The following is a 23,471-nucleotide window of genomic DNA, read 5'->3' as shown; positions in this document are numbered from 1 at the left end:
AATGGTTAAAGGTGTGAGGAAACAGCTCCGATGTTTGTAGCAGCTGTTGAAATAAACAGACCTGATTCAGTTGAAATCTCACAAATGGAACTCATTTGAACTTTTTACAACAAAGGATGGGTTTTTGAAAACACAGAAGTTTAACATTTGACATTTATTGCACATAGCTACAGGACGCACATTATAATCAGGATGATTTAAGTGCCATCCTTGAATAACAAATGAATTTTAGTTTATTTTTAAATTCAAATTATAGCTTCACTGCTCTGCAATTGTCTTACCGTCTGATTATTGAAATGCTTCAGCAGAGGTACCATGGTGACATGTGTTTTGGGGTGATGTTGTGGAGGGATGAGCTGACATCAGCGTGCCTTCCTTGCAGATGAGCCTGAGGTGAAGATCGAGGGCTTTGATGGGAACTGGTACTTGAACCGTCCGAATGTGCAGCTGACCTGCAGGGCCGACGCCAACCCCCCTGTCACGATCTACCAGTGGAAACTGTGAGTCTGCCTAAACCCTAAAAGCCCTTAAGGCTCTGAGGACAAGACAGCATGGCTACATGTTGTTTCTCTCACGTTAGATTCCTGTTTTTGTGGAAAGCTTGCCAAAGCACAGGAAGGCTATTTTACAGAATGGCCCGGTCAAATGGAGTCTGTTCTCTCCTAACATTTGTTTCAAAGCATACATATACATATATATACAACAAAGTAATCTACAAAGATAAAAACACAGAAAGTTCCTTCATCCTCTCCAGAAATGTGTCTCCGTTTGTTTGTTTGTTTATGAAACGGGTAATGAAGATAAGACCAGGACCTGAGGCAGAGCACAATGGGCCTATTACAGCAGCAACACACACCCCTATCTGCCTGACGGTCACAGATACTGGGAGATAAATGCAAACAGAACACGGTTTGCTTTGCTTTTGGGGTTTTGCTTTGAAGTCTGAGGACCAGCATACAGGTAGAGGGGTACCGGGGCGTCATTGTTAGTGCTGTTGTGTTCTCCGGAGGGCCCGGGAGGCAGCAGTTTGTCCCTGACACACAGAGCAGGGTGCTGGAGCTGAAGCTGAAGTAGGAGCAGTGGATTAGGCTGGCATACCGCAGGGCTGACATCAGTGTTTCTGCCTCAGAGACTATCACTGCAAATACACAACCAAGAACAGATACAAACATGTTTCCAAGGCCTCTGGGAATCGCCGAATAACCTCGGGTTTGATCTGCTTTGAGTAATGGCATGAAAATTGGTCATGTGGAAATGATGTTGTTTAAATATATAGCATAGAGACATGAACAGAGCACAACTTGAACACAGAGCTGTTTGCTGTAATTTGCTCTGATCAAACCCTCTTCACTGCATTTTGATGTCAGATTCAAAACTCTTTGAATATAAAGCATCATGGTTCTGAATCAAAGTATTATATGCTAAAATGAAGAGATTAATGCAGCAATTTGTCCTGTAATTGTGCAGCAGAGGTTAGTTTGAGAAATATGTCAGTGGACTTTAGTGGATGTGGATTAATAGAACATTGTGCCCTCATTGTATCTTCTCAGTGGGCCACCGCTAGATTTTAATGAGGCATGTGGAGGTTTTTTACCTTTTTTTTTTTTTTTTTTTTTTCCTTACATATAGATTTAGCTTCTAAGGCAGAAACACTGATACACACACAGCAGCAGCAGACGAAGACAAGACAGAGAAGATTTGGCCTGTTTATTTTTTTATCGCAGGCAAAGGGAGATTTAGAGAGATAGGGGAAGATAGGGAGTGAAGAGGAGGAGGGTGAGGAGATGTGATCTAGAAAGACGAGGGCACTGTGCTGACAGATAGGAGAGGACGGCCATTGCTGCACTGAAAATGAGATGCCAAATCTGTTGTGAAGGTTCCCCTGGGCTCCAGTGTGGAGGTCAGCGCAGGACTGTGACGGAATGATCCGGAACAGGCCGGCAGGATTGCGTCACACTTAACCACAGACAGACACGCGTGCTAAAAGTGTAGCTACATCCAATAAATATTAATGTCTATGATACAGATCCACACTATTTCCAGAGACAATCAATTGTTGTAGTATTTATCTTATTCAATGAGTTCAGAGAACTTGCTTTTTCTAATTCATTTGGCTTGTTGCTGCAGCTAAAATGAAAAAAAAAGTCTTTATTTGTACCATCTGCACTTTTTCACACTTTCCCTCTTTGTTTCTCTGCATTGTGGGGAGTGCGCAGAAAGCCTTGGCATATACACAATCCAAGCACCTTTGATTTTTTTTTTTTCTTTCTTTTTTTGTTCTTTCTTGGAGCACAATGCCGAAGCTGTTTCTCAAAATGGGTTAATGGGGAGCTGTGCAGAAACAGCAGACGAGACTAAAAAAAGGACACAACCTGTTTGAACTATATTGTTTGTTTGTGAGATGCTTGTTTGTAGGGCATTTGTGGCTCGCCGCGCTGTACTGTAGCTTTCAATGGGCGCAGGAAGAGTAAGTGGGAGGAAGGGAGGGCTGAAGAGTTGTTTATTATCACAAATAACTCAATTACTTTTGTTCAAAGATTTCAGACTTAATATGTTCCTTTTCTTTCTTTCCCTGAAAAGCCGTTTTCCAGCGTTCACATGATACAGTTTGGCTTGCTGAAAGACACGGGGTGCTGCTATAAATAACGACGGCAGTATTATTGTTATTATGGCTGTTCGCAGTGTGATTACCTCAAACTCTGCTCTAATTAGATGGGTTACTTATCTCTATTGAAAATGTGATTCTATTATTCATGTCGATTAAAAGCCGCCAAAGAGAACTGTTGGATCACTTCCTCGGTCACTAATAGCTGTTGATAAAACTCACACATTACTTAATTCCCCTTTAACTGATATTTAAGTCAGGTTTATTCTAAAGCATCAGTGCAGCCAGTCCTGACATCACAGAGGCTGCAAAGGATCATGCATCTCTTTATTTAACACAAGCAGTTACTAAATATTACTAATGTTGTCACTGGGTCAGTGTTTCCCTTAGGATTTCAGCAGCAGTGCTGTTGTGCATGCTTCTCTAAGCATGTGACATCCTGCCACTTATTTAGGTGTGTTGGTGGAGGAATGGCTTAAAATAACCTTAGAATTGTTACAGATTATTCATGCTCACCTTGCCGTGTGTGTTAATATACCAGCAGCTTTTGACATTTGAAGGGACACTTGGGAGACCCAGATTACTGTTGTAATAAATATCAAAGAATGAAATGCCTCAACACATACATGATATTGATAACATAAACTCAATGAGCCACTCTTTCAGTCTTTGAAGTCTGAAAAATTCAGATGTATTTTGATTAATAAGATAAGTGTCCAGGACAAAAAAAAATCTGTGCTTGCAATGTTTTTGAGAAATTAAACATTACATTTTTAAGCACAGGCGTCAGCACCTCATTAACGTCCAAATGACTCCAAAGTGGTGCTTCGTTCATTTGCACATCATTTGTGCAGGTTTGTGCAAGCAAAACAAACATGTTTGCTTCATTAATTCTGAAGTTGTGAGCAATACACCCGGATTAATAAACTGTGAGAGCTTGAGAAGCGCAGATGTTTGTTTGTCTTGCACAAATGTGCACAAATGTACAAATAAATTACACCACTTTGGAGCCATTTGTTTAATATTAAAATTTTAATATTTAATTTCTCGAAAACAGGTTGAGCACATTTTTATGAACTTCGTGTGCACAAATGAATTGAAATAGTTTAATTCATATCCTGATCACATTGGAGGCCGACCTCACGGAGGTGCAGTATTTGCACAAGGTTCAGTAGTATTCCCTACAGACGTCAGAGATGTGTTGCTCTGTCGTTTTATAAAGCTGTATCTGTTTAATTAGACGCTCAATGTGAGTAATCAGTGGGAAATGTGCAGGTATTACGTGCTTTCACTGTGCGTGCTTGCATTTGTTTGTGGGTGTGTGGTAGGATCCCCTCCGTTTCAAACTAGCTCCAGGTTACGTTTTGTCATGAATATTAATTAACCATGAGGAATTTCAGCAGTGGCGCGCATAATCTGAATGCATATTAGGGAAACACTGTGGCTACTCCAACAGAATGAAATCCCACATTAAACATGATGTTAGAAAGCTTTTCAGGCCAGCTAAACAGATGGATCTTTGATTAAAGACACCATCCTTTAATACCATGTACATGTTAGTTTGAAGACTAGAGAGCAGTCTTCATTTCCTCTTTTAATATTATAATATAATATAATCTATGAGACCTGAATATAAATATGAGTAAAAGTTCACATTTTGGTGCCTGAAGCACGCACGTACATATATATATTTTTATGTATTCAACTTTGAAGCCATCTCCACAAAACCATGCGGTTTATAGTGAAATCTGTCTCCTGAATTGATGTATAGACTCTTTGAGTCACCCACATCTATACACACACCACATAAATGTGTGTACATGCGCAGGCCGGCCAGTCATCAAAGAATCTGCATCACTCTCAAGCTGTTTGTTAGCCTTTCATTTTGATGCCCCTCAGGCTCCACACACACACACACACACACACACACACACACACACACACACACACACACACACACACACACACACACACAGATGTCTCATACAAATGCAGACATCTCTGGTTGAGGCCGAATCTGTGGTGAATCGCAGTTTGCCAGCCTTTCATTTCTGCAGCAAATCAATTGGGCTTTGCAGAACAGCATTTGATAGAGGCTCACAAGGTAGCTGATTATTGAATCGTGACATACTGTATTGAGGGTTGTTTGCAGCTCCATTGCAAACCCATCACACAGGTGGCCAATGAAAAACAACTCGACCATAGCTCTTTTTATTACTTTTGTTCTGAACTGTGGGCACTTTGTTGCCCATAGCAAAAAATACTGTGTTTTTTTTTTTTTTTTTTTTTTTTTTTAATACTGACTTGTCCTAAAAATGCTCTCTGGGATTGATTTAACCGCAAATGGATCAGATGTTTGTTTGTTACATTTTATGATAGATTAATTAACAAATAACTCACTCAGTCTCGGCGCCTTTCTCCCATCACTGAAGAGCCACACTGAAAGCCTGTTTAGTGTAGCTTAAGTGCTCAATGTGTGGCCATCGTTAACGTGAGGCCTAATTTTGTTGCCTGTGTAATGTCATTTTGTTCTTCTTTCACTGTAATAAATGGAGCATTACATTGTTTTTAATGGTCTCCCACGCCAGTGGATCTCAAAATGTTTGACTGAGAGGAAGCCCAGGAGTGAAGGAGGGAAGTCTTTTTGTTTAAAGAAACCAAAACTGCCACCAACACCCAGCAGCTCACCACAGTCAGACCAGAGAGCTATTTAATATTATCACTGTCGTTTTTTGTGGCTCTACTGACGTTGGATCCATTCAGAGCAGCCGATGAGCCTTATCGACGGGAAGGCAACAGGAAGTGGCTAATTGTGACGAAATGCGATACCTTTTCTTAGCCTCTGGGCTCTATAAAAGGGGTTTAGATAAGAAAATGGATTTGTTGGTGTGCTGGTGATCCATGACCTCAAAGTGTGCTGACCTGATCAAAGGACAAGAGCGGGTCTGAACGCTGTAGAGACGGCGAACCATGAAGACAAACACCTCAGGCAGGAGAAACAGGCTCCAGTTCTCATTGACAGCTCAGCATTTGGTGGATTCTGCATTTATCGCTTGATCAGCTGCCTCTCTTGACAGCTCCCCTGAGTTTTGAGTTCAGCCATGTGAGCTGCGCGGTAGTTTAGGAAAGAAGCCCCCTCCCACCACCACCACCACCCCATCCTCACCCCCCGCCCCTGTCTGTTTTGTATTTCACATGCCAAAAAAGCCCAGTGTCCTCAGGCATCAGCTATGTCTTACCTGTTTGGACCTGCTGGGATTCCCTGTCCTCATAATTTTGTTTGGACTTGATGGATGATGGCTGAAATATAGCGCTGTCAAATATTCCTGGTATTTATCTCACCCCCACACACACATTCAGGTTTGTTTGGCACTAGAGACTGTATTTTTCATGCGCTTTGAATTGCTTTGCTGCTCCTGGGAAAGAGATTTTTTTTTTTTGCTGTGGTCTCGTGTAATTCTGCCTTTTTATGGTGTCTTATTATTGCCCCTCTCTCTCTCTCTCTCTCTCTCTCTCTCTCTCTCTCTCTCTCTCTCTCTCTCTCTCTCTCTCTCTCTCCCTCTCCCTCCACAGCTTGAACGGCTCCCTGCCCAGTAATGTGGAGATCAAGAACAACACCCTGTTCTTCAAGGGGCCGGTGACCTACGACTTGGCGGGCACGTACGTCTGCGACGCTACCAACGGCATCGGGACTCGCACCGGCATCGTGGACGTCAACATCACAGGTAGGTTGCTTGAGGCTGTCTTGTCCATTCTCTGTCTCTTCGGTGAATCTGGCATGGCTTGCATCAGTACAGTACCCCACAAAAAAAAAACTGTTGTCAGGGGCCGCCGGACCCCCATCTGCCCGAATAAACACAAGCATCCATGCACAAGCACAGAGCAGGTGATTGGAGCAGGCCGCCTGCGTTTTCGATGTGGTTCCCACCTGCCCGGGCTGCGCGGCTCCCTGCTGCACCGTGTGGAAGGTTAGATGAGAAAAAAAAAAAAAAAAAGCCTCTTTGTTTGTGTATGAGAGCTCCACACACACACTGTGAGAACACAAAAGCCGCTCCCTCCCACCCCTGCCCTGTTACGCACCCAGGCGCATGCGTGGGAGTGATATAAAGCAGGTCTATTATCAGCACCTAAAATAACATCAAGGAAAAATGGGGGTTTGAGGTGAGGGTACTGTATTGATCATAGTTTGCTCGCATCACGCTCACATTTCTCCAAACAGCCCGTGCCTCTTTCGCAGTTGAGCGCTGTGCTCGTTCTTTTGTCTTATCTTCTTCTGTCTTCTGGGGAAAACAAAATGCTGAACAAAACTGATTCAGTTCCCCCTGCCTTCCACATAATTGTTGGCACACACGCACTGTGGTTCCTCTGGGTTCATATCCATAGGAGACGATATTTTGCTCTCAAAGCCCTTGCTGCAACATATACAAGATCTGACATGCTACAAATGCAGGGATCCTCTTCTCATTGGTACAAGCTGTGTGTGTGGTACTGGGAGACTGTGACAGTTTTGCTCTGGTCAGAGTGGAAACATTTTCCCCCTTGTCTCCTCTGTGCTGCTTGGTTTCTGGGAAGCGGGGGTGTTCTAACTTGCATTGCTTTGCATGTTGACTCATGTTGTGTCTCTGGGAAGGCTGTGCTTGCTGTGAAGTGAACAGCTGCGCCTTACAGTATCACTGCATACTTTCTTTTCTGTTTCCTCTCTTTCAGTGTGTCGTTCCTTACTGTTAAGGTTAAGGCTAGGACAAAGCAGCTTTGTAGGATGTGATGTCAGCACCTGCATCCACTGTAGGCGGGTTAGTAGTGTGATAATAGAAATCTCAAAGGGGCCATGAACAGCCCTTACTTATCAGACAGGAAAGTGAGGAAGTAATCTACCGTCAGGAAATCACCCTGCACCAGCTTGTATTGAGTAATTGTGTTCCAAAAAGATTGTACTGTTTGGCAGAAAGTACTGTATCCCTTTGGAAAGGCAAAACAAAGGCACTAAAGTAATTTTCTATTTCTGCTTTTTCATTGATTGCTTAAATTAACAGACCACACTGCCATTGTCCCAGTAGCCCTTCTGTTTATTCTCATCATTTGTCCATATAGTTTTATGGAGTGAGTGAGGTGAACAGTGCGTGGGTACATAATTTGAGTGCATTCAGTTTCAATTTGTCTGCATATAAAATTGAAATCTAAATATTGTTCTGTTGTTTTTTGTTTTTTTTTAATATTAAGAGCAGTATTCAGCAGTAGATTAAAGGAAATGCAATGGCTGATTTTGATGCTGTGAAAACACTCTTGGCTCTCAGCTGGACAGAGTTATTACTTCCTGGTTTATTATTCAGAGACACATAATTCTGACTTTAAGTGTTTCATTTTTCCTTTAGTTGAAATGTAAGTATCCTCATTCCAAAACATATCCTGAAGATTAAATGTCACGAAGCACATGGTGGTCTGTTCCTCTGCAGCGGCCCGGTGGCTAGAGGTTAGCCCCAAGTGTTGTTCTATATTGTTGGTCCTGAATTCCTGTTTAATATACAGTCCCAAAGGGTCCTGTACGAGCCATAAAAGCATGTTGCCAGTTCCCATAGTAACAATGACAAGTTAAAGGGAGGAGAGCCAGTCTCCCCGCTACAGTTCAGAGCCTCAGCTCCAACATGGCGCCCAGTCAAACTGCAGAAAGCTCACAAACAGCCATGACTGTCAGACGTTAGTGCGGTTTGGATGCAGAGCCGGGCGCAGCAACGTGTACAAACAGGGACTCAGCTGTCCTGCCCTTGCATCTCGTGCAGGTGCAACATGGATATGTTACAATAAGGATCATACACTGTGCTCTTTGCTGACGTTGTGAAATGCTAGCCTATCCCTGTCTTAATGTAGGCTTGTCAGCATAATCTCTCACACTGCCGAGGAACACCATTAAGCTTCACGGACACGTGTAAGAGAAATCTCTCCATTTCAAAGACATTTCTGTGAATGTGGATCAGCTCCGTGGTAGGCTGTGCATCGGTTATGATGGAGGTGAGCTTGAGGGTGAGCGTGGCATTACCTACTAATTCTTTGAAGTGCTCTGTGCAGCCTTGACATTGGCTGTGCATAATGACCGGGTGGTGGAGGTAAAGAAGTATGCTGATGCTTCATTAACTTCAAAGAGCATCTTTGTGCCTCCCAACAGTCTTGGACAAGCACAGCAGAGACATGGCAGGTGAGAGAGCCCACTGCTGGCCGCTGTTCAAGGCTGCAGCACTGGCCCTCAGTAACGTTAGCCAAGTGTTGTCTGCAGGAAAGGAAGGTGACCAAACTGATAGCTGCAGTACATTAGTTCAACACAGAGCTACCAGGGCTGGCAATTTCTGGACTAGTGCTAAACTTGAAATAATTATTTATTTTCCTTGTTAAAGGGCACATTTTAATAGTCTTTGGATTTAGAGGTACTCAGGAGAGTTCTGTGTTTCTAGAGTCAATAATTGAGCCATCACAGCTTCAGTAAACTCTATCAGAGAAATGACAAATATGACACTTGTGCATTGTGCATAGTTTTGTCACCATCAAGGTCTAGATTTGGGCAAACACTGCTAGCTACATTATGCAGGGATTTGGCAGTAGCACTTTTTGTTTTCATTTTGAAGTTGATTTTTAGATTGGCACAGCAATATACACCTGCCAGGGAGACAACCCTGCTCCCAGTGTCAGGAAGATAAAATGTCCGTGACAACTTGTTTGTACCACAGAAAAGCTATTTTCCTACACTGGGAAACAACACTGATGGAGCACTTAAGGAAGGCACATTTTAATCAAGCTCCTCAGTTTTCATGGACGGATTTGTGGGAGCCGCATAACTGTCACCTCGGCAGATAGCGGGGCAGCAGAGCACCTTGTTTCAATTAGTTTGGGGATAGTGTTTGCTGTGGAGATGGCATCGACTACGGTAAGCCACATTGGGCTAAGACGGCTTTCTCCAAGGACATGTGTTCTGCAGATATGGTGTCGCTTGTCAGAATCTAATGAACCACTCTCCTGTTTTAATCAATCCTCACTCTCGGAAAAAAAGAGGTGAAAAAGGAAGTCTGAGAGAAAAAGAAGAGCAGGAGGCGAGGGAAGGGGAGAGGATTTATAACAAGAGAGGTTAGCTTCTGAGGACAGAAGGTGTCGTAATGCTGTGCAGATTGTTAAGCCCCTTAAGGCAAATTTGCGATTTGTGATATTGGGCTGTATAAATAAAATTTAACTTGACTTGACTTGGTGTAATGGGCTTCTTCTTAGCAAATACCTCTCTCATTCAAATTCAGTTCAGAATTCTCCAGAGGGAAACTTGACAAGTCGTCAGATCTGATTAATCAGCTAATTACTAACAGGCATCAGAGGCCCTATTAAAAAATAGAGACAATTAAACAGCCTCACATTGAAAGTTATTTTTGAGGATTCATTCTTGGCAGCTCAGAACTGTCTAATAGGAATGCCAATCAAACATGGACTGTAAAATACTGCAGCTGAGAAAGCCACAGAAAGAGGGCTGAGTACTGTGGTTAAACTCAAAGATCTTCCTCAGCTTAAGAGAGCAAAATCAGTCTTTCATTAAGATAATCAGTTCCTCCAACATCACACTCTTTGTGCTCGAAACAAATCGATGCTGCCATCTTAAATTTCTTCCCAGAGCATAATAAGACGTGATGAATGACCATTTTGTCAGGATGGCCTTACAATTATGTCATTATCACCCCTGAGAAAGGAGATGTGTGGTTTTATTCTTGGAAGTTCCCACTCTAACGTGACGTGGGAACATTTCCTCCAGTGAAGCAGCACATTCGCTGCAGAATTAATTTGTTTACCCCCACGAATAATCTTGTAAACTCGATTAGATATTTTTTAACCTTGACTCTCCCACATAATCTTTGCAAGATGAGGGAAAGACAGTGCATAATTCCCGCCACATTAGCAGAATCAGCTGCGAGCGGTGGTATCAGATCAGCTCGGGGGTCAGCTAGTGTGTGAACCTTTCGGTGATTCTGCCTATGGCCCTGGCAGAGCAGACTTTCATCCTCCTTTGTCGAAGCTGTGGCACCGAGCTGCTCTGGAGAGCAGGGGTGCAGTCAGCTTTGCTGCAGGGCTTTACCACTCGGGTTAAACTGGATGGAGTGGGAGCGTTCTCTTCAATTTAGCAAGAAAGCATGAGGATGGATCCTTCTGTAAGCACAGGCAACCAGTGCCGGCATCTGTTCACGCTCGCCTGAACAAGCAATAGTTCCTTCCCGTATGGGAAAATGAAGTTGAGAGAGAAGAGGTGAGGTGAGGGGGAAAAAAAAAAATCATAACCACATGGTGAAAATGAGATGAATAAAACATAGGCAGTCCAATGGAAATATAAATAAATAAAGGTTTCCATGTGACTGATGGAGATGCTTCAGTGGGTTTGGTTTTTGGAATTTAGTTGCAGAGGTAAAGTGGATTCTAGAAATGGGCTGTTTACAGCTCCTGGTGTTCACTGCTTGTCACTTTACTCCATCCTTCACATCCTGCAGGACGATGATATGCAAAGACAGTGGTGGTGAGAGGGGCTGACATTCTTCAAAATGTACCCGCATTGACTTTTTCACTGTTTATTTACCAATCTCATTTTAATTTTACCGGCTCCACATAACCGGCGCAGGCTAATGAGCCCATTGCCGAGAACATTAGCTATGTCTATATAATGACTCCAAATGCTTGCCACCAGGTTGGCAGGGCAGCAGCATCAGGTTGGCAGTGGCAGAGGGAGCTGTCTCAGCAGAAATTGAAATTACTGTGCAGGAGATGTTGCTCTGAGCTGACATTACATGTTATAATTGTCATAAAATCGATGCATGACACACATTTTTACTATTGTCAAATTATAGCTAGATTTACATAGATAATGTCAGACATTTAGTAGACATTTATCCTTTATTAGACCAGTATCAACCTCATTAGTTCACATTTTACAAGATATTTTTCCAAACCATTCCCTGGTTCGCTCTCTTTTTCCAAGCACATCAGTAGCTAAGGATGTGGATGGTTTAAGGATGCAATGAAATGGACACTTGAACTACAGCAGTCATGCCTTGCAGCCTGTCCTATCAAATGAAACCTCCTTCCTCTCTGTAACTTGCAGCTTGCTGTTTTACTCTTACGATTGATTCCCTGCTGCCTTGTTTCTACAAGAAATACTTCACATGAGGGACATAATGATAACATTTCATGGGACTTTTAAGGGAGATGACAAGAAGCTTGTTGTGGTTCTCATGGCAACTTCAGCTATCGTCCACAGGGGCTGGCAAATCCCAAAACAATCCAAAACTGTGTGACTTTCAAAAGAGTTTAATCTGCAGGAATGCTCCAAACTCTGACTTTCTCCTGCGTTTTCTATGAAAACACTTCCAGTCCCCACTCGTCATCTCTGCAAACACCAGCAAACTGTAAATAACTGGAGGTGTTGATGGTGTGGTTCATTTTTATCAGCTGAGAAACAGGCATGTTACTCTATCCGTTACAGCACAGGGTCTGTGGGTTTTCTCAACGTGATATCGCGCTGATCGCCCCGTGTAATAAAACTTGTGAGACCGAGGCGAGAGCATCCTTGAATGAAACAAGTATCACACCATATATTACCAACATCTAACAGCAGAGCTGCTCCATGCAGCCATTTGTCTCTTTCTTCTCTCTGACAGACAAGAGACATTATGATGTCAGCTTTGCAAAGGCTCCCCAAGCAATGTGAAATTTGTTTGTCTTCGCCTGTCATGGTGGAGTCTGTCTCAATCTGTGCGCTATAGCACTTTGCGCTGTCGCCCTCTCACATCGCCCGTCTGCATTATTCATAGATCCAAAGGCCACACGTGTATATCTTGTATATCATTACACCCTCACTTCAAGTAGACACATTGTGTCAGGCAGGTTGAGGAGCATAGTCACAATCTGGGTCTTTGCTCCCCCTGCTAGCTTCTCATCACCCTTGAACTTCCCGATCAGGCGTCAAAAAAGAAAAACCCTGGAAGGATTTGGGTGTGCAGGCTGATAGAGCGACTTTCTAGCCCCCACATCTTCACTACAGGAGGGGCTGCTCGCTGCTCACATTCTGCCAAGATCACACCTCATTATCCAAATGAGACATTAGCATGAGCTGCTCCCGCGCTCACACACCATAGGCCGCCCCATAAAGCCTCGGCTGTGTTGTTCTGTGCCAGGGAAAAGCACTGAGGGGGAAGACATCGCGGCTGCAGCTCGTTTTTTTTATTTGGAGAAAAGAGATAGCCCAGCTAGAGGAGTGAAATGGAAATGTCACCAGGGGAGAGCATGTGAGAGCAGAGCAGCTGAGATCGTAGTGATTTATCTTAACATTTGTTTCTGCATGGCTTGCTGTTTCCTCTCTCCGGAGGATATGCAGAGGAGAGGGATGTGGCAGACAGATGGAGCAGGGGGATTGGCTGAGCCCCTTTGGCCCAACTCTGCTCCTCCGTCCTCCTCCTCCTCCTCCTCCTCTCCGTCCAGCCGTGTGGTGTTGGATCTGTCACGCCTCCCTGAGAGCCTGATGAAGTAGGTCAGACGCTGTCCCAGGGTCTGACCACTGGCTCCAGAGCTGCTGCTGCTGCTGCTGCTGCTGCTGCTGCTGATGCTGCGTGGTGATTCACTCATTACACACACATCTCCAAAATAACAACAAGGAGACTAAAACACAAGACGGAAAAAAAAAAAAAAAAAAACAGAGCAGAGGCTGAGGGGAGGGTGGTGTGCTGTGGCCCGACGTCTCCTGGTTTAACACGTACTAACATCTAGATTTGTTTGCTGCGTGTCTTCTGATCCAATAACTTCACCCTTACAGCACTTCCGCTTAGCAGGGAATGTGGAGATGCATTAATAATGCTGCCTTATGAGCAAACGTGATTTGTAAAAGAGCACTGGTGTTTTGATGCTTGTGTAAATATTCATTGGTCATTAAAGGCGCATTAAGAAAAATTGTTACGCCCCTCATAGCACAAAATGACCATATAATATCTGCAGGGGATATCTGAAATCTTCTGGAAGAGAAATATTTTCTGTGGGATCTGTGCTTAGTCATGATATGACTTTCTTGTTTATCTCAACTGTTAACCACCATACATGTAATCCACAGACTGTCAAGTCTTGTGGTATTCTTGGTCAAGAGCGGAGGCCAAGAAAAAGAAAAGACGACACAGATTATGTGCTGCTTCTGTTGTGTGTAGATGGAAACAAAGAGAAGCCTCCGCTTTGTGCGACAGGATCGTTCTGCAAGTCACTGCATGTTCACAACATGTCACAGATGATGTCACCTGTGTTGTGATGCCAGTATTTCGCAGTGTTATCTCCTCCAGCACATCTGGCGCCTCTTATCCGTTGGCTTTTTACAGGAAATGGAATTTGAATTACAAGTCTGGAGGTTTTAATGGCGCGAGTGGCATTTACCTGTAAACAAGATAAACTCATGCCGTCTGTGAAATAATCAGGGGAAAAAAAAAACTTGTTGACAAAGAAGGAAACGGTAGATACTGGAAAGAAGTGTATGATGGTGTGAAAAGGGGCTTTGCCTCGGTGTCGACTCCCCAGGCAGCACGTTGACTTCCTGTCAGTGATGAGCTTTTATTCGTTGTGGCAGAATTGTATTTCCATGACTTCACAACCACTGGCAATTTCAGACAGGGGAGTAATGAGGATCGTTGGAATCGCTGAATTAATGCATCGTCCCCCGATTGTCCTCATCCTCACTCACCCGCTCATTATTCCATTCTTTACTTGCTGTTTTCACTCCCCAGGCTCTCAAAGGCACTCGCTCCGTCTTCTTCTTTTTTTTCTTTTTCCCTCCTTGCCACTCCTCCCTCTATCTTCTTTTCATCTTCTGTTGTCTGCTGCGTGTTCCTCATTTGGTCATATTAAAACACCACACCCTGTACCACTCTTTGAAATCCTCTCTCATTTTCCCAGCCTCTGTCATAACACCTTGTCCAAGTGATTGCGCTAAGACTCAGGAATGAGACTCCGTCTTCTTTTTCATGTGCAGACATGACTGGAGCACACCCAGAAACTGTACCTGCAGGACAGGGTTGTGAAACAGTTTCCTTTGCTTTACAGGCCCCTCTGCCTCAGATGTGCCTCTTCTTAAATGTCTTTGAATATTTGCTGCTGCTGGTTGTTTTATACTGCAGCTTACACCAAAATACAAAACCGTGTACGCTGTTTCCTGAAGCTACGAATCTGGCACAGACCTTATGTGTCATTTCCACAAGTCTTTTTTTTTTTTTTTTTTTTTGAGTTCACCCCATTTGTTTCTCTTAAAGAGTCACTTGTGTTTTACACAAATGACCCAGAGGGAGAACACTCATCAAGTTGTGAAGGAAACAGATTTTGTCACTAAAATGTTTGGATGCAGTAAATCATCCACTCAATCAAGTCAGATGTGAATGTTCAAAATAGTATGATTAATGCAGTGCTGAACAGCATGGTTGCAGCGTTTGAGTAGCTGCAGTATTTCTTGTTATTCATTACCTGCATGAATCTATCATGTCCCCGGATTGAATTATAGCCTTTCATAGCACATCCTGGCACCTATTAATCTCAATAGTACATTTTAGTCATTGCAACTCAAGGTTACGCTACTATCTGCATATTTCCAGAGTGGTGTTAATAGACACTGCCTTTTGTTGCCTGGAACAGTATCAGGGCTGTTGTTGTGCTGCTTTGAGCTCTTTTTTATCTATCTGTTGGCAGGTGTTGCCGGTAGCGATGGCGTGCTGGTGGAACGCCTCCTTCCTCCTCCGTGCTGTCAAACACCCCTACGTCCCCCAACCATTTCAAATGTGTTTTATTATTAGTGTTTCTGTAATGTGATTAGTTTGCACCATAGCCACTCTTAATTTTTCATACTCACATTCACGGAGTACGTGTCCTCGACAAAGCCACAACGCTGGGGAAACGGAGAAATCTTCTTTTGCCATTTTGTTATCTGCGTGTGTGCACAAGGCCTGCGTGGTGAATGGGAAGTGGTGTTGTGATGTGACCTCGCGGTGGGTTGAGTACGCAGCAGAAGTGTGCTGGATAACACGTTGAGAACAGGCAGTCCTCTTTGTCAACACGCCTCTTGGAGTTGCAGAATAAAAGCAGTGTGTTCCTCCACTGCACAGAAATGATGTGATGAGCTTTTCCTGGTGTTTCCGAGATTCTTCGGCTTAATGTACCCCCATTACCCAGGCAGAGCCATCTGAGGCCATATGCCTCTTCTGCACTCCTCCTTTCCATTCTCCCTCTAGTAAAACATCTTAACTCCTGTAAAAAAAAAAAAAAAAAAAAAAAAAACTCCATACGTTGTTTGTTGTTACAACTTCCAAGGCTTCCTCAGGAGGTGATGCACCAACCAAAAGAGCCAGAAAAATACCTGAATGTTTACAGCTGCTTTCATGTCTGCATTTTGTTTGAACTATAACATATTTTTAAATCATTAGTGTTCACATTCACATTCTTCAAATACTGGTGTCAAGAGGTGGCGTCACTTGATCCTTTATAGAAGTGGAGGTGATGGAGAGAGCTTTTGAAGGCTTGCTGCATCACCTTTTATTACCCATATTTGGTTACTTCAGTGGTCTCACCTTGTGTTTTCCACCTCTCCAAGTGGTAAATATCAAGTCTTTGCAGCCTTAGAAATGCATGGCCAAAAGCTGCCTAATTAAGATTGAATAAGGGGACTGATGGGAGCAGAGACACATCCTCACAGAGGAAGACAGTGAAGGGTAGAGGAGAGGATTACAGGAGACTGTTTTCCCTTTTCTCTCCTCTCCCTCAATCCCCTGGATTTCCACCCCTCTTTGGACTTGGTGGGAGGATGTGTTCTCGAGCTGGGGTGACCTGGCTCTGCTCTCTCATTCATGTGTGTAATGAAGGCCGGTGTCTGAATAATCCCATTAGGTGGTCAGATTAAAACCTGAGCTGATATTTGAGACTGTGCCCGGCACCGCTTTAGAAATTGGAGAGCTTTGCTGTCGGCCCTGCATGCGAGAAAGGGTGCAGAGGAAGAGCAGCTGAGGAGAGTGACTGTGTTTGGGAGGTCCCTCCGTTGGACTGAATGAGTGCCATTGTAATTAACGCAGAGAGTCAGGCTTCAGTGGCATCTTTACTTAACCCAGTACCATCCTTTCCTACCAGAGTAATACCCAGAGACTTATCATTTCCACTAAAGAACACAGCCCTGATCGAGTGCACTGGTTTTGACTCAAATTTTCAGGGCAACAATTAGAAAATGATCTTCTGCTTATGTGGGGAATTTGTCTTTTTTGTTTTTGCATGATTGCAGAAGTTGTCAAATCTGCAGGTTTTTGCACTGATGTTCTGATTTGACTCCATTTGAAGGCAACGAGGAGCTTTCAGGATTCAATTCAGTGGCTCAGTTATAATCAGTTACTTTTTTCAATGAGTTTCACCAAGATGGTTTCCCCATCAGTATCATCCCTATATATTACATATATTAAATGTAATAGTTTAGGGCAACACTAATAAACGGCGATGTTATCTGCCAGTTGTTTGCCCTCAGTGGCCTCACATACGCAGATGAGCTAAGCATCGTTAAACCTTGATGTGAAAATGAAGGTGTGGCACGAGGCATGAGGAAGTTTAAATAAATTTACATCAAAACAGAATCATGTCTCAGTTAAATTAATCGTAATTGATTTGCTGCCTGAGTGTTTCAGTGCTCATCAGATGGTTATCAGATCCAGCTCTTTTCTGTAGAAATCACCTGATGAACATTGTTTTGATCTGTGCTAACAAGACAATGATGTGTGCCATAATGAGCTGGTAATAAATCAGCACAACAAGTAGACAGACACACCATCAATAGCAGTAAATCTTTGTTTCTGGTCTGACTTGTCTTGCTCTGCTGCACACCGCGCAGACAGGCCTGTGCTTTAGCCCTGCATGAAGAGCGAGCCCCCTCCTTTCTTCCTCACTGTTCGCTCTCACTTTTTTTTTTTCAACCCTCTCCTCACACCATTTGTTTAGGAGATGGTGTAACTAACTGTATTGTTATATTTTCCTCCCATCTTTCTGTTGAGGATTCAGCGTTTAGCATTGAAGTTAAACGTGCCTCTGCTCTGCAGCTTTAGACGAGCGCTACCTGTGCGGCTCCAGGCTTTGATCACGTTTCAGATAAAAGCCTCTCCCGTCTCTGTGCTTGATGGAGCTTTGTACTTTCTTCTTTGTTGTTTTTAAGTGAAGTTGTGTATGTAAGGGACATTTTTTTTTTTTTTTTTTTTTTTACTATAAGCAACGACTGTGCTTTAGTCGTGAGCGTTGTTTATCTGCTCGTGAGTAGGTTTTGTGCCCCTTAAAAGTGTTGGAATGGATGTGATGGCTCAGTTTAGCTCCAGATATGGTGTGGCCATGGCAGCCGTGAATTTAAAACATATCTTTTTCTGTATTTGCAAGGCTAAATCCCAGCCTCCCAACCCTGGCATCTTAGTCATTGTTTGTCTCTAGCAGGCCATTAGTCTCTGTCACTCTGCTCTAGATTAGAGCACATCTTTGCTTCATTTGATAACTTTCTCTCTCTCCCTGAATAGTATATATACTTTTCTCTTGGAAGCGTATACTATTTTTTGCTGTCTGTGTTGCTGCCTGAGAAGAAGCTTCATGTTTATCAGCTCTCTTGATGCATCGTGGCTGTGTATGCTTGGCTGCTGATAATCATCTCTGACAGTCCTCTGTCTTTTCATTACCCCGACACTGATGATGAAGTTGCTTATATCTCATGCTGTACTATTTTATGCTGGACTGGACTGTACTGCGATCTATCACTCAGGATGTTTACTTGTTGGAAACCTACAGAGTTGAATGTATTAACTGAAAGGCCACATGAATGAATCTTCCACAGTTTGTTCATTAGAGTGTTTCATTTTGCTGTGCCTCCCAAACAGAGAAGAAATGATGGCTAATGCATGCTGACAAAGCTTCATCCATGTCGCCTCTCTTTGATGCTGCTGTGTGGTGGCCTCACTGTTAATTTCATTCTTTCCATGTCTGAAACTGCATGTGACTGTTAATGACTGAGCCTTGCTACACTGTTGGTTTGGCTCCTCTGGGGTTTGGGTGGTTTGTCATGGGGCCGTGTCCTTCCTTTCCCCTTTGCTTTTCCGTCCTTGTCTCCCTTACTTCATCTTTCCTAAAAAAAAAAAAAAATCTGCACCTGCACAAATGCACCTCCTCCCACCAGAGCACTGACACACTCCCTTCCATCTGTCTTTTCCTACCCAGAATTCCCTAACAACCCGCAACCTGGGGACCCTGACATCCCGACGGAGCCGCACAATCCAAGTGCCGCCATCTGGGGCGCTGTGGGGGGAGTCGCCCTGTTGGGCGTAGCGGCCGCACTGCTCTTTGTGTTCCTGCGCCGCCGCCAGCGCACCTTCAAGGGAGACTACAGCACCAAGAAACATGTGTTTGGAAACGGGTACAGCAAGGCCGGTGGCCTGCCCGCCCACCCCCCCATCCCCAAGAACCTGCAGTACCCGGATGACTCGGACGACGAAAAGAAACCCGCCCAGATTGGCGGCCCCGGAGGGTTTGAGGCGAGTGAGCGCGACTTTGACGCCGAGGCAGAGGACCTGAAGAGGCCCTATTTCACTGTGGACGAAGGAGAGAGCCGAGATTATGACGAGCGGACTCTGGCTTTCCAGTATGACCCTGAACCTGAGATAGCCGATGATATGATCTCTCAAACCGACGGCTCTGTCATTTCTAAGAAAGAGTGGTATGTGTAGTGGCATGCAACAACCAAACCAAACAACCCTTTGTCCCCCACCTGCATTCCACCACACCCTTCACTTCCATCACAACCCCACCCTCCCATTTGTCAAACTGCACCCGTCACAGCCCCTCGCCCCCTGACTCCCCCCACATCAGACCCCATCCAACTAATCTCTATTAGAAAATCAAGCGTCTATTTAAAGTGCTAGCAACATCAACTTCTCAGCACGACAGCATTGGTATCAATTCCATCCGGTGAACGGGCAAAGAATAAAAACTAAGGTATGTAAAAGGACCCATTGTCGCTGACCTACGAGGTCAGCAAGGTGGTCGGTTGATTAATACTGGTGTATTATTCTTTTTGTGTATTTTTTTTTCATGTTATAAATGTATTAAATGTAAACAGAGACTGCAGGTTGAGGTTTTGCTGAGCACATTTGTGAAAGTCCTACACTGGATGTATGATTTGTTTTTGCCTTTATTTTTTTTTTTTAAGTTCTGTTTTTCTATCACCGTTGACATTTTGTTACTTTTGTGTCTTTTTGTATGATTTTTAAGTGACCAGAGTACTGAGAGTTAAATGTTTGACATAATTACAGGTGGAGTTGTGCGTGTTTGTAACTTTGTGGTCAAATGTTTCAGAGAAAGAAAAAAAAAAAAAAGTCTGCCATACAGCATCGTTTCTCTCGTTTCTCACTGGGGTTGGCGTCCACGAAATGATTCACTTTTGTATATTTACAGCATTAAAAGCAGACGTGTTATTGCTGTTTTCCAAAGACATGCTAATAGTATTTCTTGACCCTCTGCATTTATATGCCTGATTTGTCTCTGATAGGGAGCCAGTCTACTGAGCCGTACTGACGTGGCAGACACAGATAAATATTGAGTGTTTTTCAATTTTCAATCATGTTAAACTAGTTCCCACCTGAGTGAATCAGAACAGCAGGGGAGAGAAGGGCTGCAATCGTGTCAATACATGACAGTTTCTACTTTTCAGTGGTGCATCACAATCACGTCCAAAAGAGGTTTGGTGAGTCTCACAGTGAAACCCTCAGTAATGCTCTGAAATGTCGTAATTGTCACTTGACTTGAACAGGTTGACCTGTGTACCCGAGCTCGAATCTTACCACTATAATGAAATGTGTTGAGTTGTCATAATTATGTTTTCTTCTAACCCTTTTTTTTAATCAAATGGATGTCAGAGAAAAGTGTCAGGGGAATTTCCCATTAATGACTTTTCCTCTCATTATAATTATGTGACTTTGTACTGGAGAGTTGGCTCAAGCCTCCCCACTCACACCAACGGCATTTTCTATGAGGAGTCATCCACGGACACAAAGGACACAGATGGGAGGGAAATGTCAGCTGATGCTTTTTACTTTACATTTACAGAGAACATTTTAAATGTGTAAAGGGAAATCAAAATATGATGGTGACACCGCTGGAGTGTATAAGAAGTCACCTGCTGCTTTCATGGTGTTTTTGATCCATCTCCTGTTTCTTTCTAAAACGAATTTCAATCGCTGTTTGGGGGATTTTAAAGGAATGATTGGTTGTCCTTCCCTCGCTGATGTTGGCATCTGAATCTGCCAACGGGGATATAATGACCCAGTCGGAAGGCATTATAGATATGTGGGGTCTTTTTTAAAGTCATTGTTAACAAGTGCCAGTGGATGCTAGAATAGCAAATGACTTGTGTTTCTCCTCAGCACTGAGGTCCATTACACAATCAGCAAAATGTATTTGCTTCAAACGAAAAAAATAAAAAAAATAAAAATAAGTTCAATGTGAAATATCGGATAAAACAGAAGCAAAGGAGTAAACCCATGGATATAAATGACATATCTGACTGGCTCTGAACAATATAAATACTGTATTAAGCCTTATTTTATGCATGTTTTCTGTGTGGGTGTGGAAGTGCGTATGTTGCTATTTTTTCTGTATCAATTCCAGTGCGTTTGTCCTCATTTGCAGCTCAAAAGACAGCACTTTGTCAGTGTTGTCAGTATTGACAGAGGTATGAGTTTGTGGGCACACAGTACCCAGCAACAATATTGCAGTTACCACAATAAAAAAGCATATAAATAAATATAAATATATATAAATAAAGATGAAAAAATAACATCTCTGCGAGCAGATCTCTCTGCCAGCAGGAGATGTGAATGTTTTACGGTCCACGCTTGTCTACTGTATGTTTTTAGATGAGCATGTTAATCATGAGCCTCAAACTACATTGTATTTTCAACACAAATTAACTTTGCAAAACGGGAAATATCACATTCTTATGAAAGGTTTGGTTCAGTTTCATTTTTCTGTTGATTTCAGTATCTGCAGCTTTCTCTCGGTTTTTTTTTTCTATTCTTTCTTCTATTTTTTTTTTTTTTTTGTATAGTGTATCCACTACAGTTAGAGAGCGATACATGAGGTTTGTCACAGAAAGTTCCAGAGGGAGGAAAACTAATTGACAGTCACAGGGGTTGCTGCTTTCAACGTGCAAAGCAAATTACAGTTTTATAGCCTTCAGTTTTCCACATGGTTTGCATCACAGCATAATAGAGACTAAGGTATGAAAAGCATGTCTTTATATTTTACTCTTGCATTCAGTGCCTATCAAAGTTAGGAGACATGATTTATTCTGAACAGTTGCTGCTCCATTATTCATGCTCAGATTAACACGATAAATAACACGAAATATGACATGGGCTGCAGACTTCTTTAAATCAGACAAATTATGTCTGTTTTTTGTTTTTTTTGTTTTTTTACTTGCAGTGAATTTTAGTTCATGTAGTGGGGATGTTATTCCATCTGAGCTCCAGCCTGATATTAACAGTTCAATCCTTAAATCATTTGATCTCCTAGAAGCTGCTTTTATTACCATGTTAAAGTGTAGTGATGGTGAAATGTTAACACAGCACTTCTTTTACCTTGAAGAGTCCTAAAGAGATCTGACTTTTGCTACTTAGTCACACATGGCTGACTTTTCTAAGCACAACAATCCAGTGAAATCAGATTTAACTTATACATTTAAATTTAAAAAAAGAAGCAACTTTGGCCCAAAGCAAAGACCAACTCTACCTTATTTTTAAAGCACAAATTTAAGGTTTCATTTTACTTTTATTCCTGCAATCCATCATGAAACCACTGCCACGCTTGCTTCTCAGACATGTCGGAGAGAGAGAGAGAACACCTTCTGATTTGAGTTGACGTTCTGTATACTGGTAGATGTAAACATTGTCTTCACGTTGTCGGGGTGTTATGAGTTTCTATTTTGTAATACTGACTGTAACTTCATTCCATCCTAATCTACTTTTTGTATTCAGTATGTTCAACATTCCACTGTAAATACTGTACATACGGTTGAGATTATAGTCGGGATTTATTTAGGGACAATTGCGTAGGGGCCCTGTTCATGTAAAATATATTTTGACTGCAAACATAGAGACTCGATGATGAGTAGACAAAGTTGACACATAGCTTATTTCCAAAGTCCCACTTAAAAATGATCCTCCAGTACGTTTTTAAAACGCCACTAGCGGCTTCACTGTCATACAAAGGGGTAATGCATACGATTTGTCGATTTAATGTTATGGAAAGAAAACGAAAAGAGAGAAATTGTCTGTATGCAGCCATGTGAATGTATATTTCTGAGGGTGTTACAAATATGAAAAAAATCTCTTGTTCAATTGTGATGACCCAGTGAAGTAACTTGTATTTGTTTTAAGCATTAAATGAGTTCAATAGTCAACAATGTTCTGTCCCAGTTCACTGATTGGATAGATGTGTGTTATCTGGTTGAATATGGTTCATGTCTGCAACACATTTCTTATTGCTGTGCATTCATTTCAGTAATAGCAGCACTTTGCCGATAGCTTTGATCAGTAATGTGTCCCTCATGCAGGTGCTTTTTTGGATTTATTTTCCAGCTGTTTCACTTCATGTGAGCCTCAAGTGTAAGACTTTTGTTCTGCAAATAAACTTTTCTTCAGTTTGAACAAAGATAGACTTTGTTAGAACAATATTTAAATCCAGATGTAGCTCTGCTCCCTGAACAAATGTCATTTTTGGCCGAACTCGCAGAGGAACAGTGAGTGTTCAGGCATCCAGCCATTAGACAGAGCCACAC

The 23,471-nt window shown here is 42.7% G+C and overlaps 1 protein-coding gene across 4 annotated transcripts in view; it reads left to right on the top strand.

The window, feature by feature from the left end:
* nectin1b (nectin cell adhesion molecule 1b) overlaps positions 1–23,098 on the top strand; it is a 139,220-nt gene extending 116,122 nt beyond the window's left edge. For all 4 annotated transcript variants that reach the window (XM_071497225.1, XM_071497224.1, XM_071497223.1 and 1 more), the window contains 3 exons: positions 383–500; positions 6,179–6,330; positions 18,857–23,098. In XM_071497225.1, coding sequence (XP_071353326.1) covers positions 383–500; positions 6,179–6,330; positions 18,857–19,362 — 776 coding nt within the window. In that variant the 3' untranslated portion in view covers positions 19,363–23,098. The remainder of the gene's footprint in view (positions 1–382; positions 501–6,178; positions 6,331–18,856) is intronic.
* The last annotated feature ends 373 nt before the right edge of the window (positions 23,099–23,471 follow it).

Source organism: Trachinotus anak, unplaced genomic scaffold, assembly GCF_046630095.1.
Source record: "Trachinotus anak isolate AG129_WGS33_773 ecotype Australia unplaced genomic scaffold, CSIRO_AGI_Tana_v1 ptg000014l, whole genome shotgun sequence".
Lineage (NCBI taxonomy): Eukaryota > Metazoa > Chordata > Actinopteri > Carangiformes > Carangidae > Trachinotus > Trachinotus anak.
Note: the sequence above shows the minus strand (reverse complement) of the source record. Positions and strands in the feature narration are given on the sequence as shown.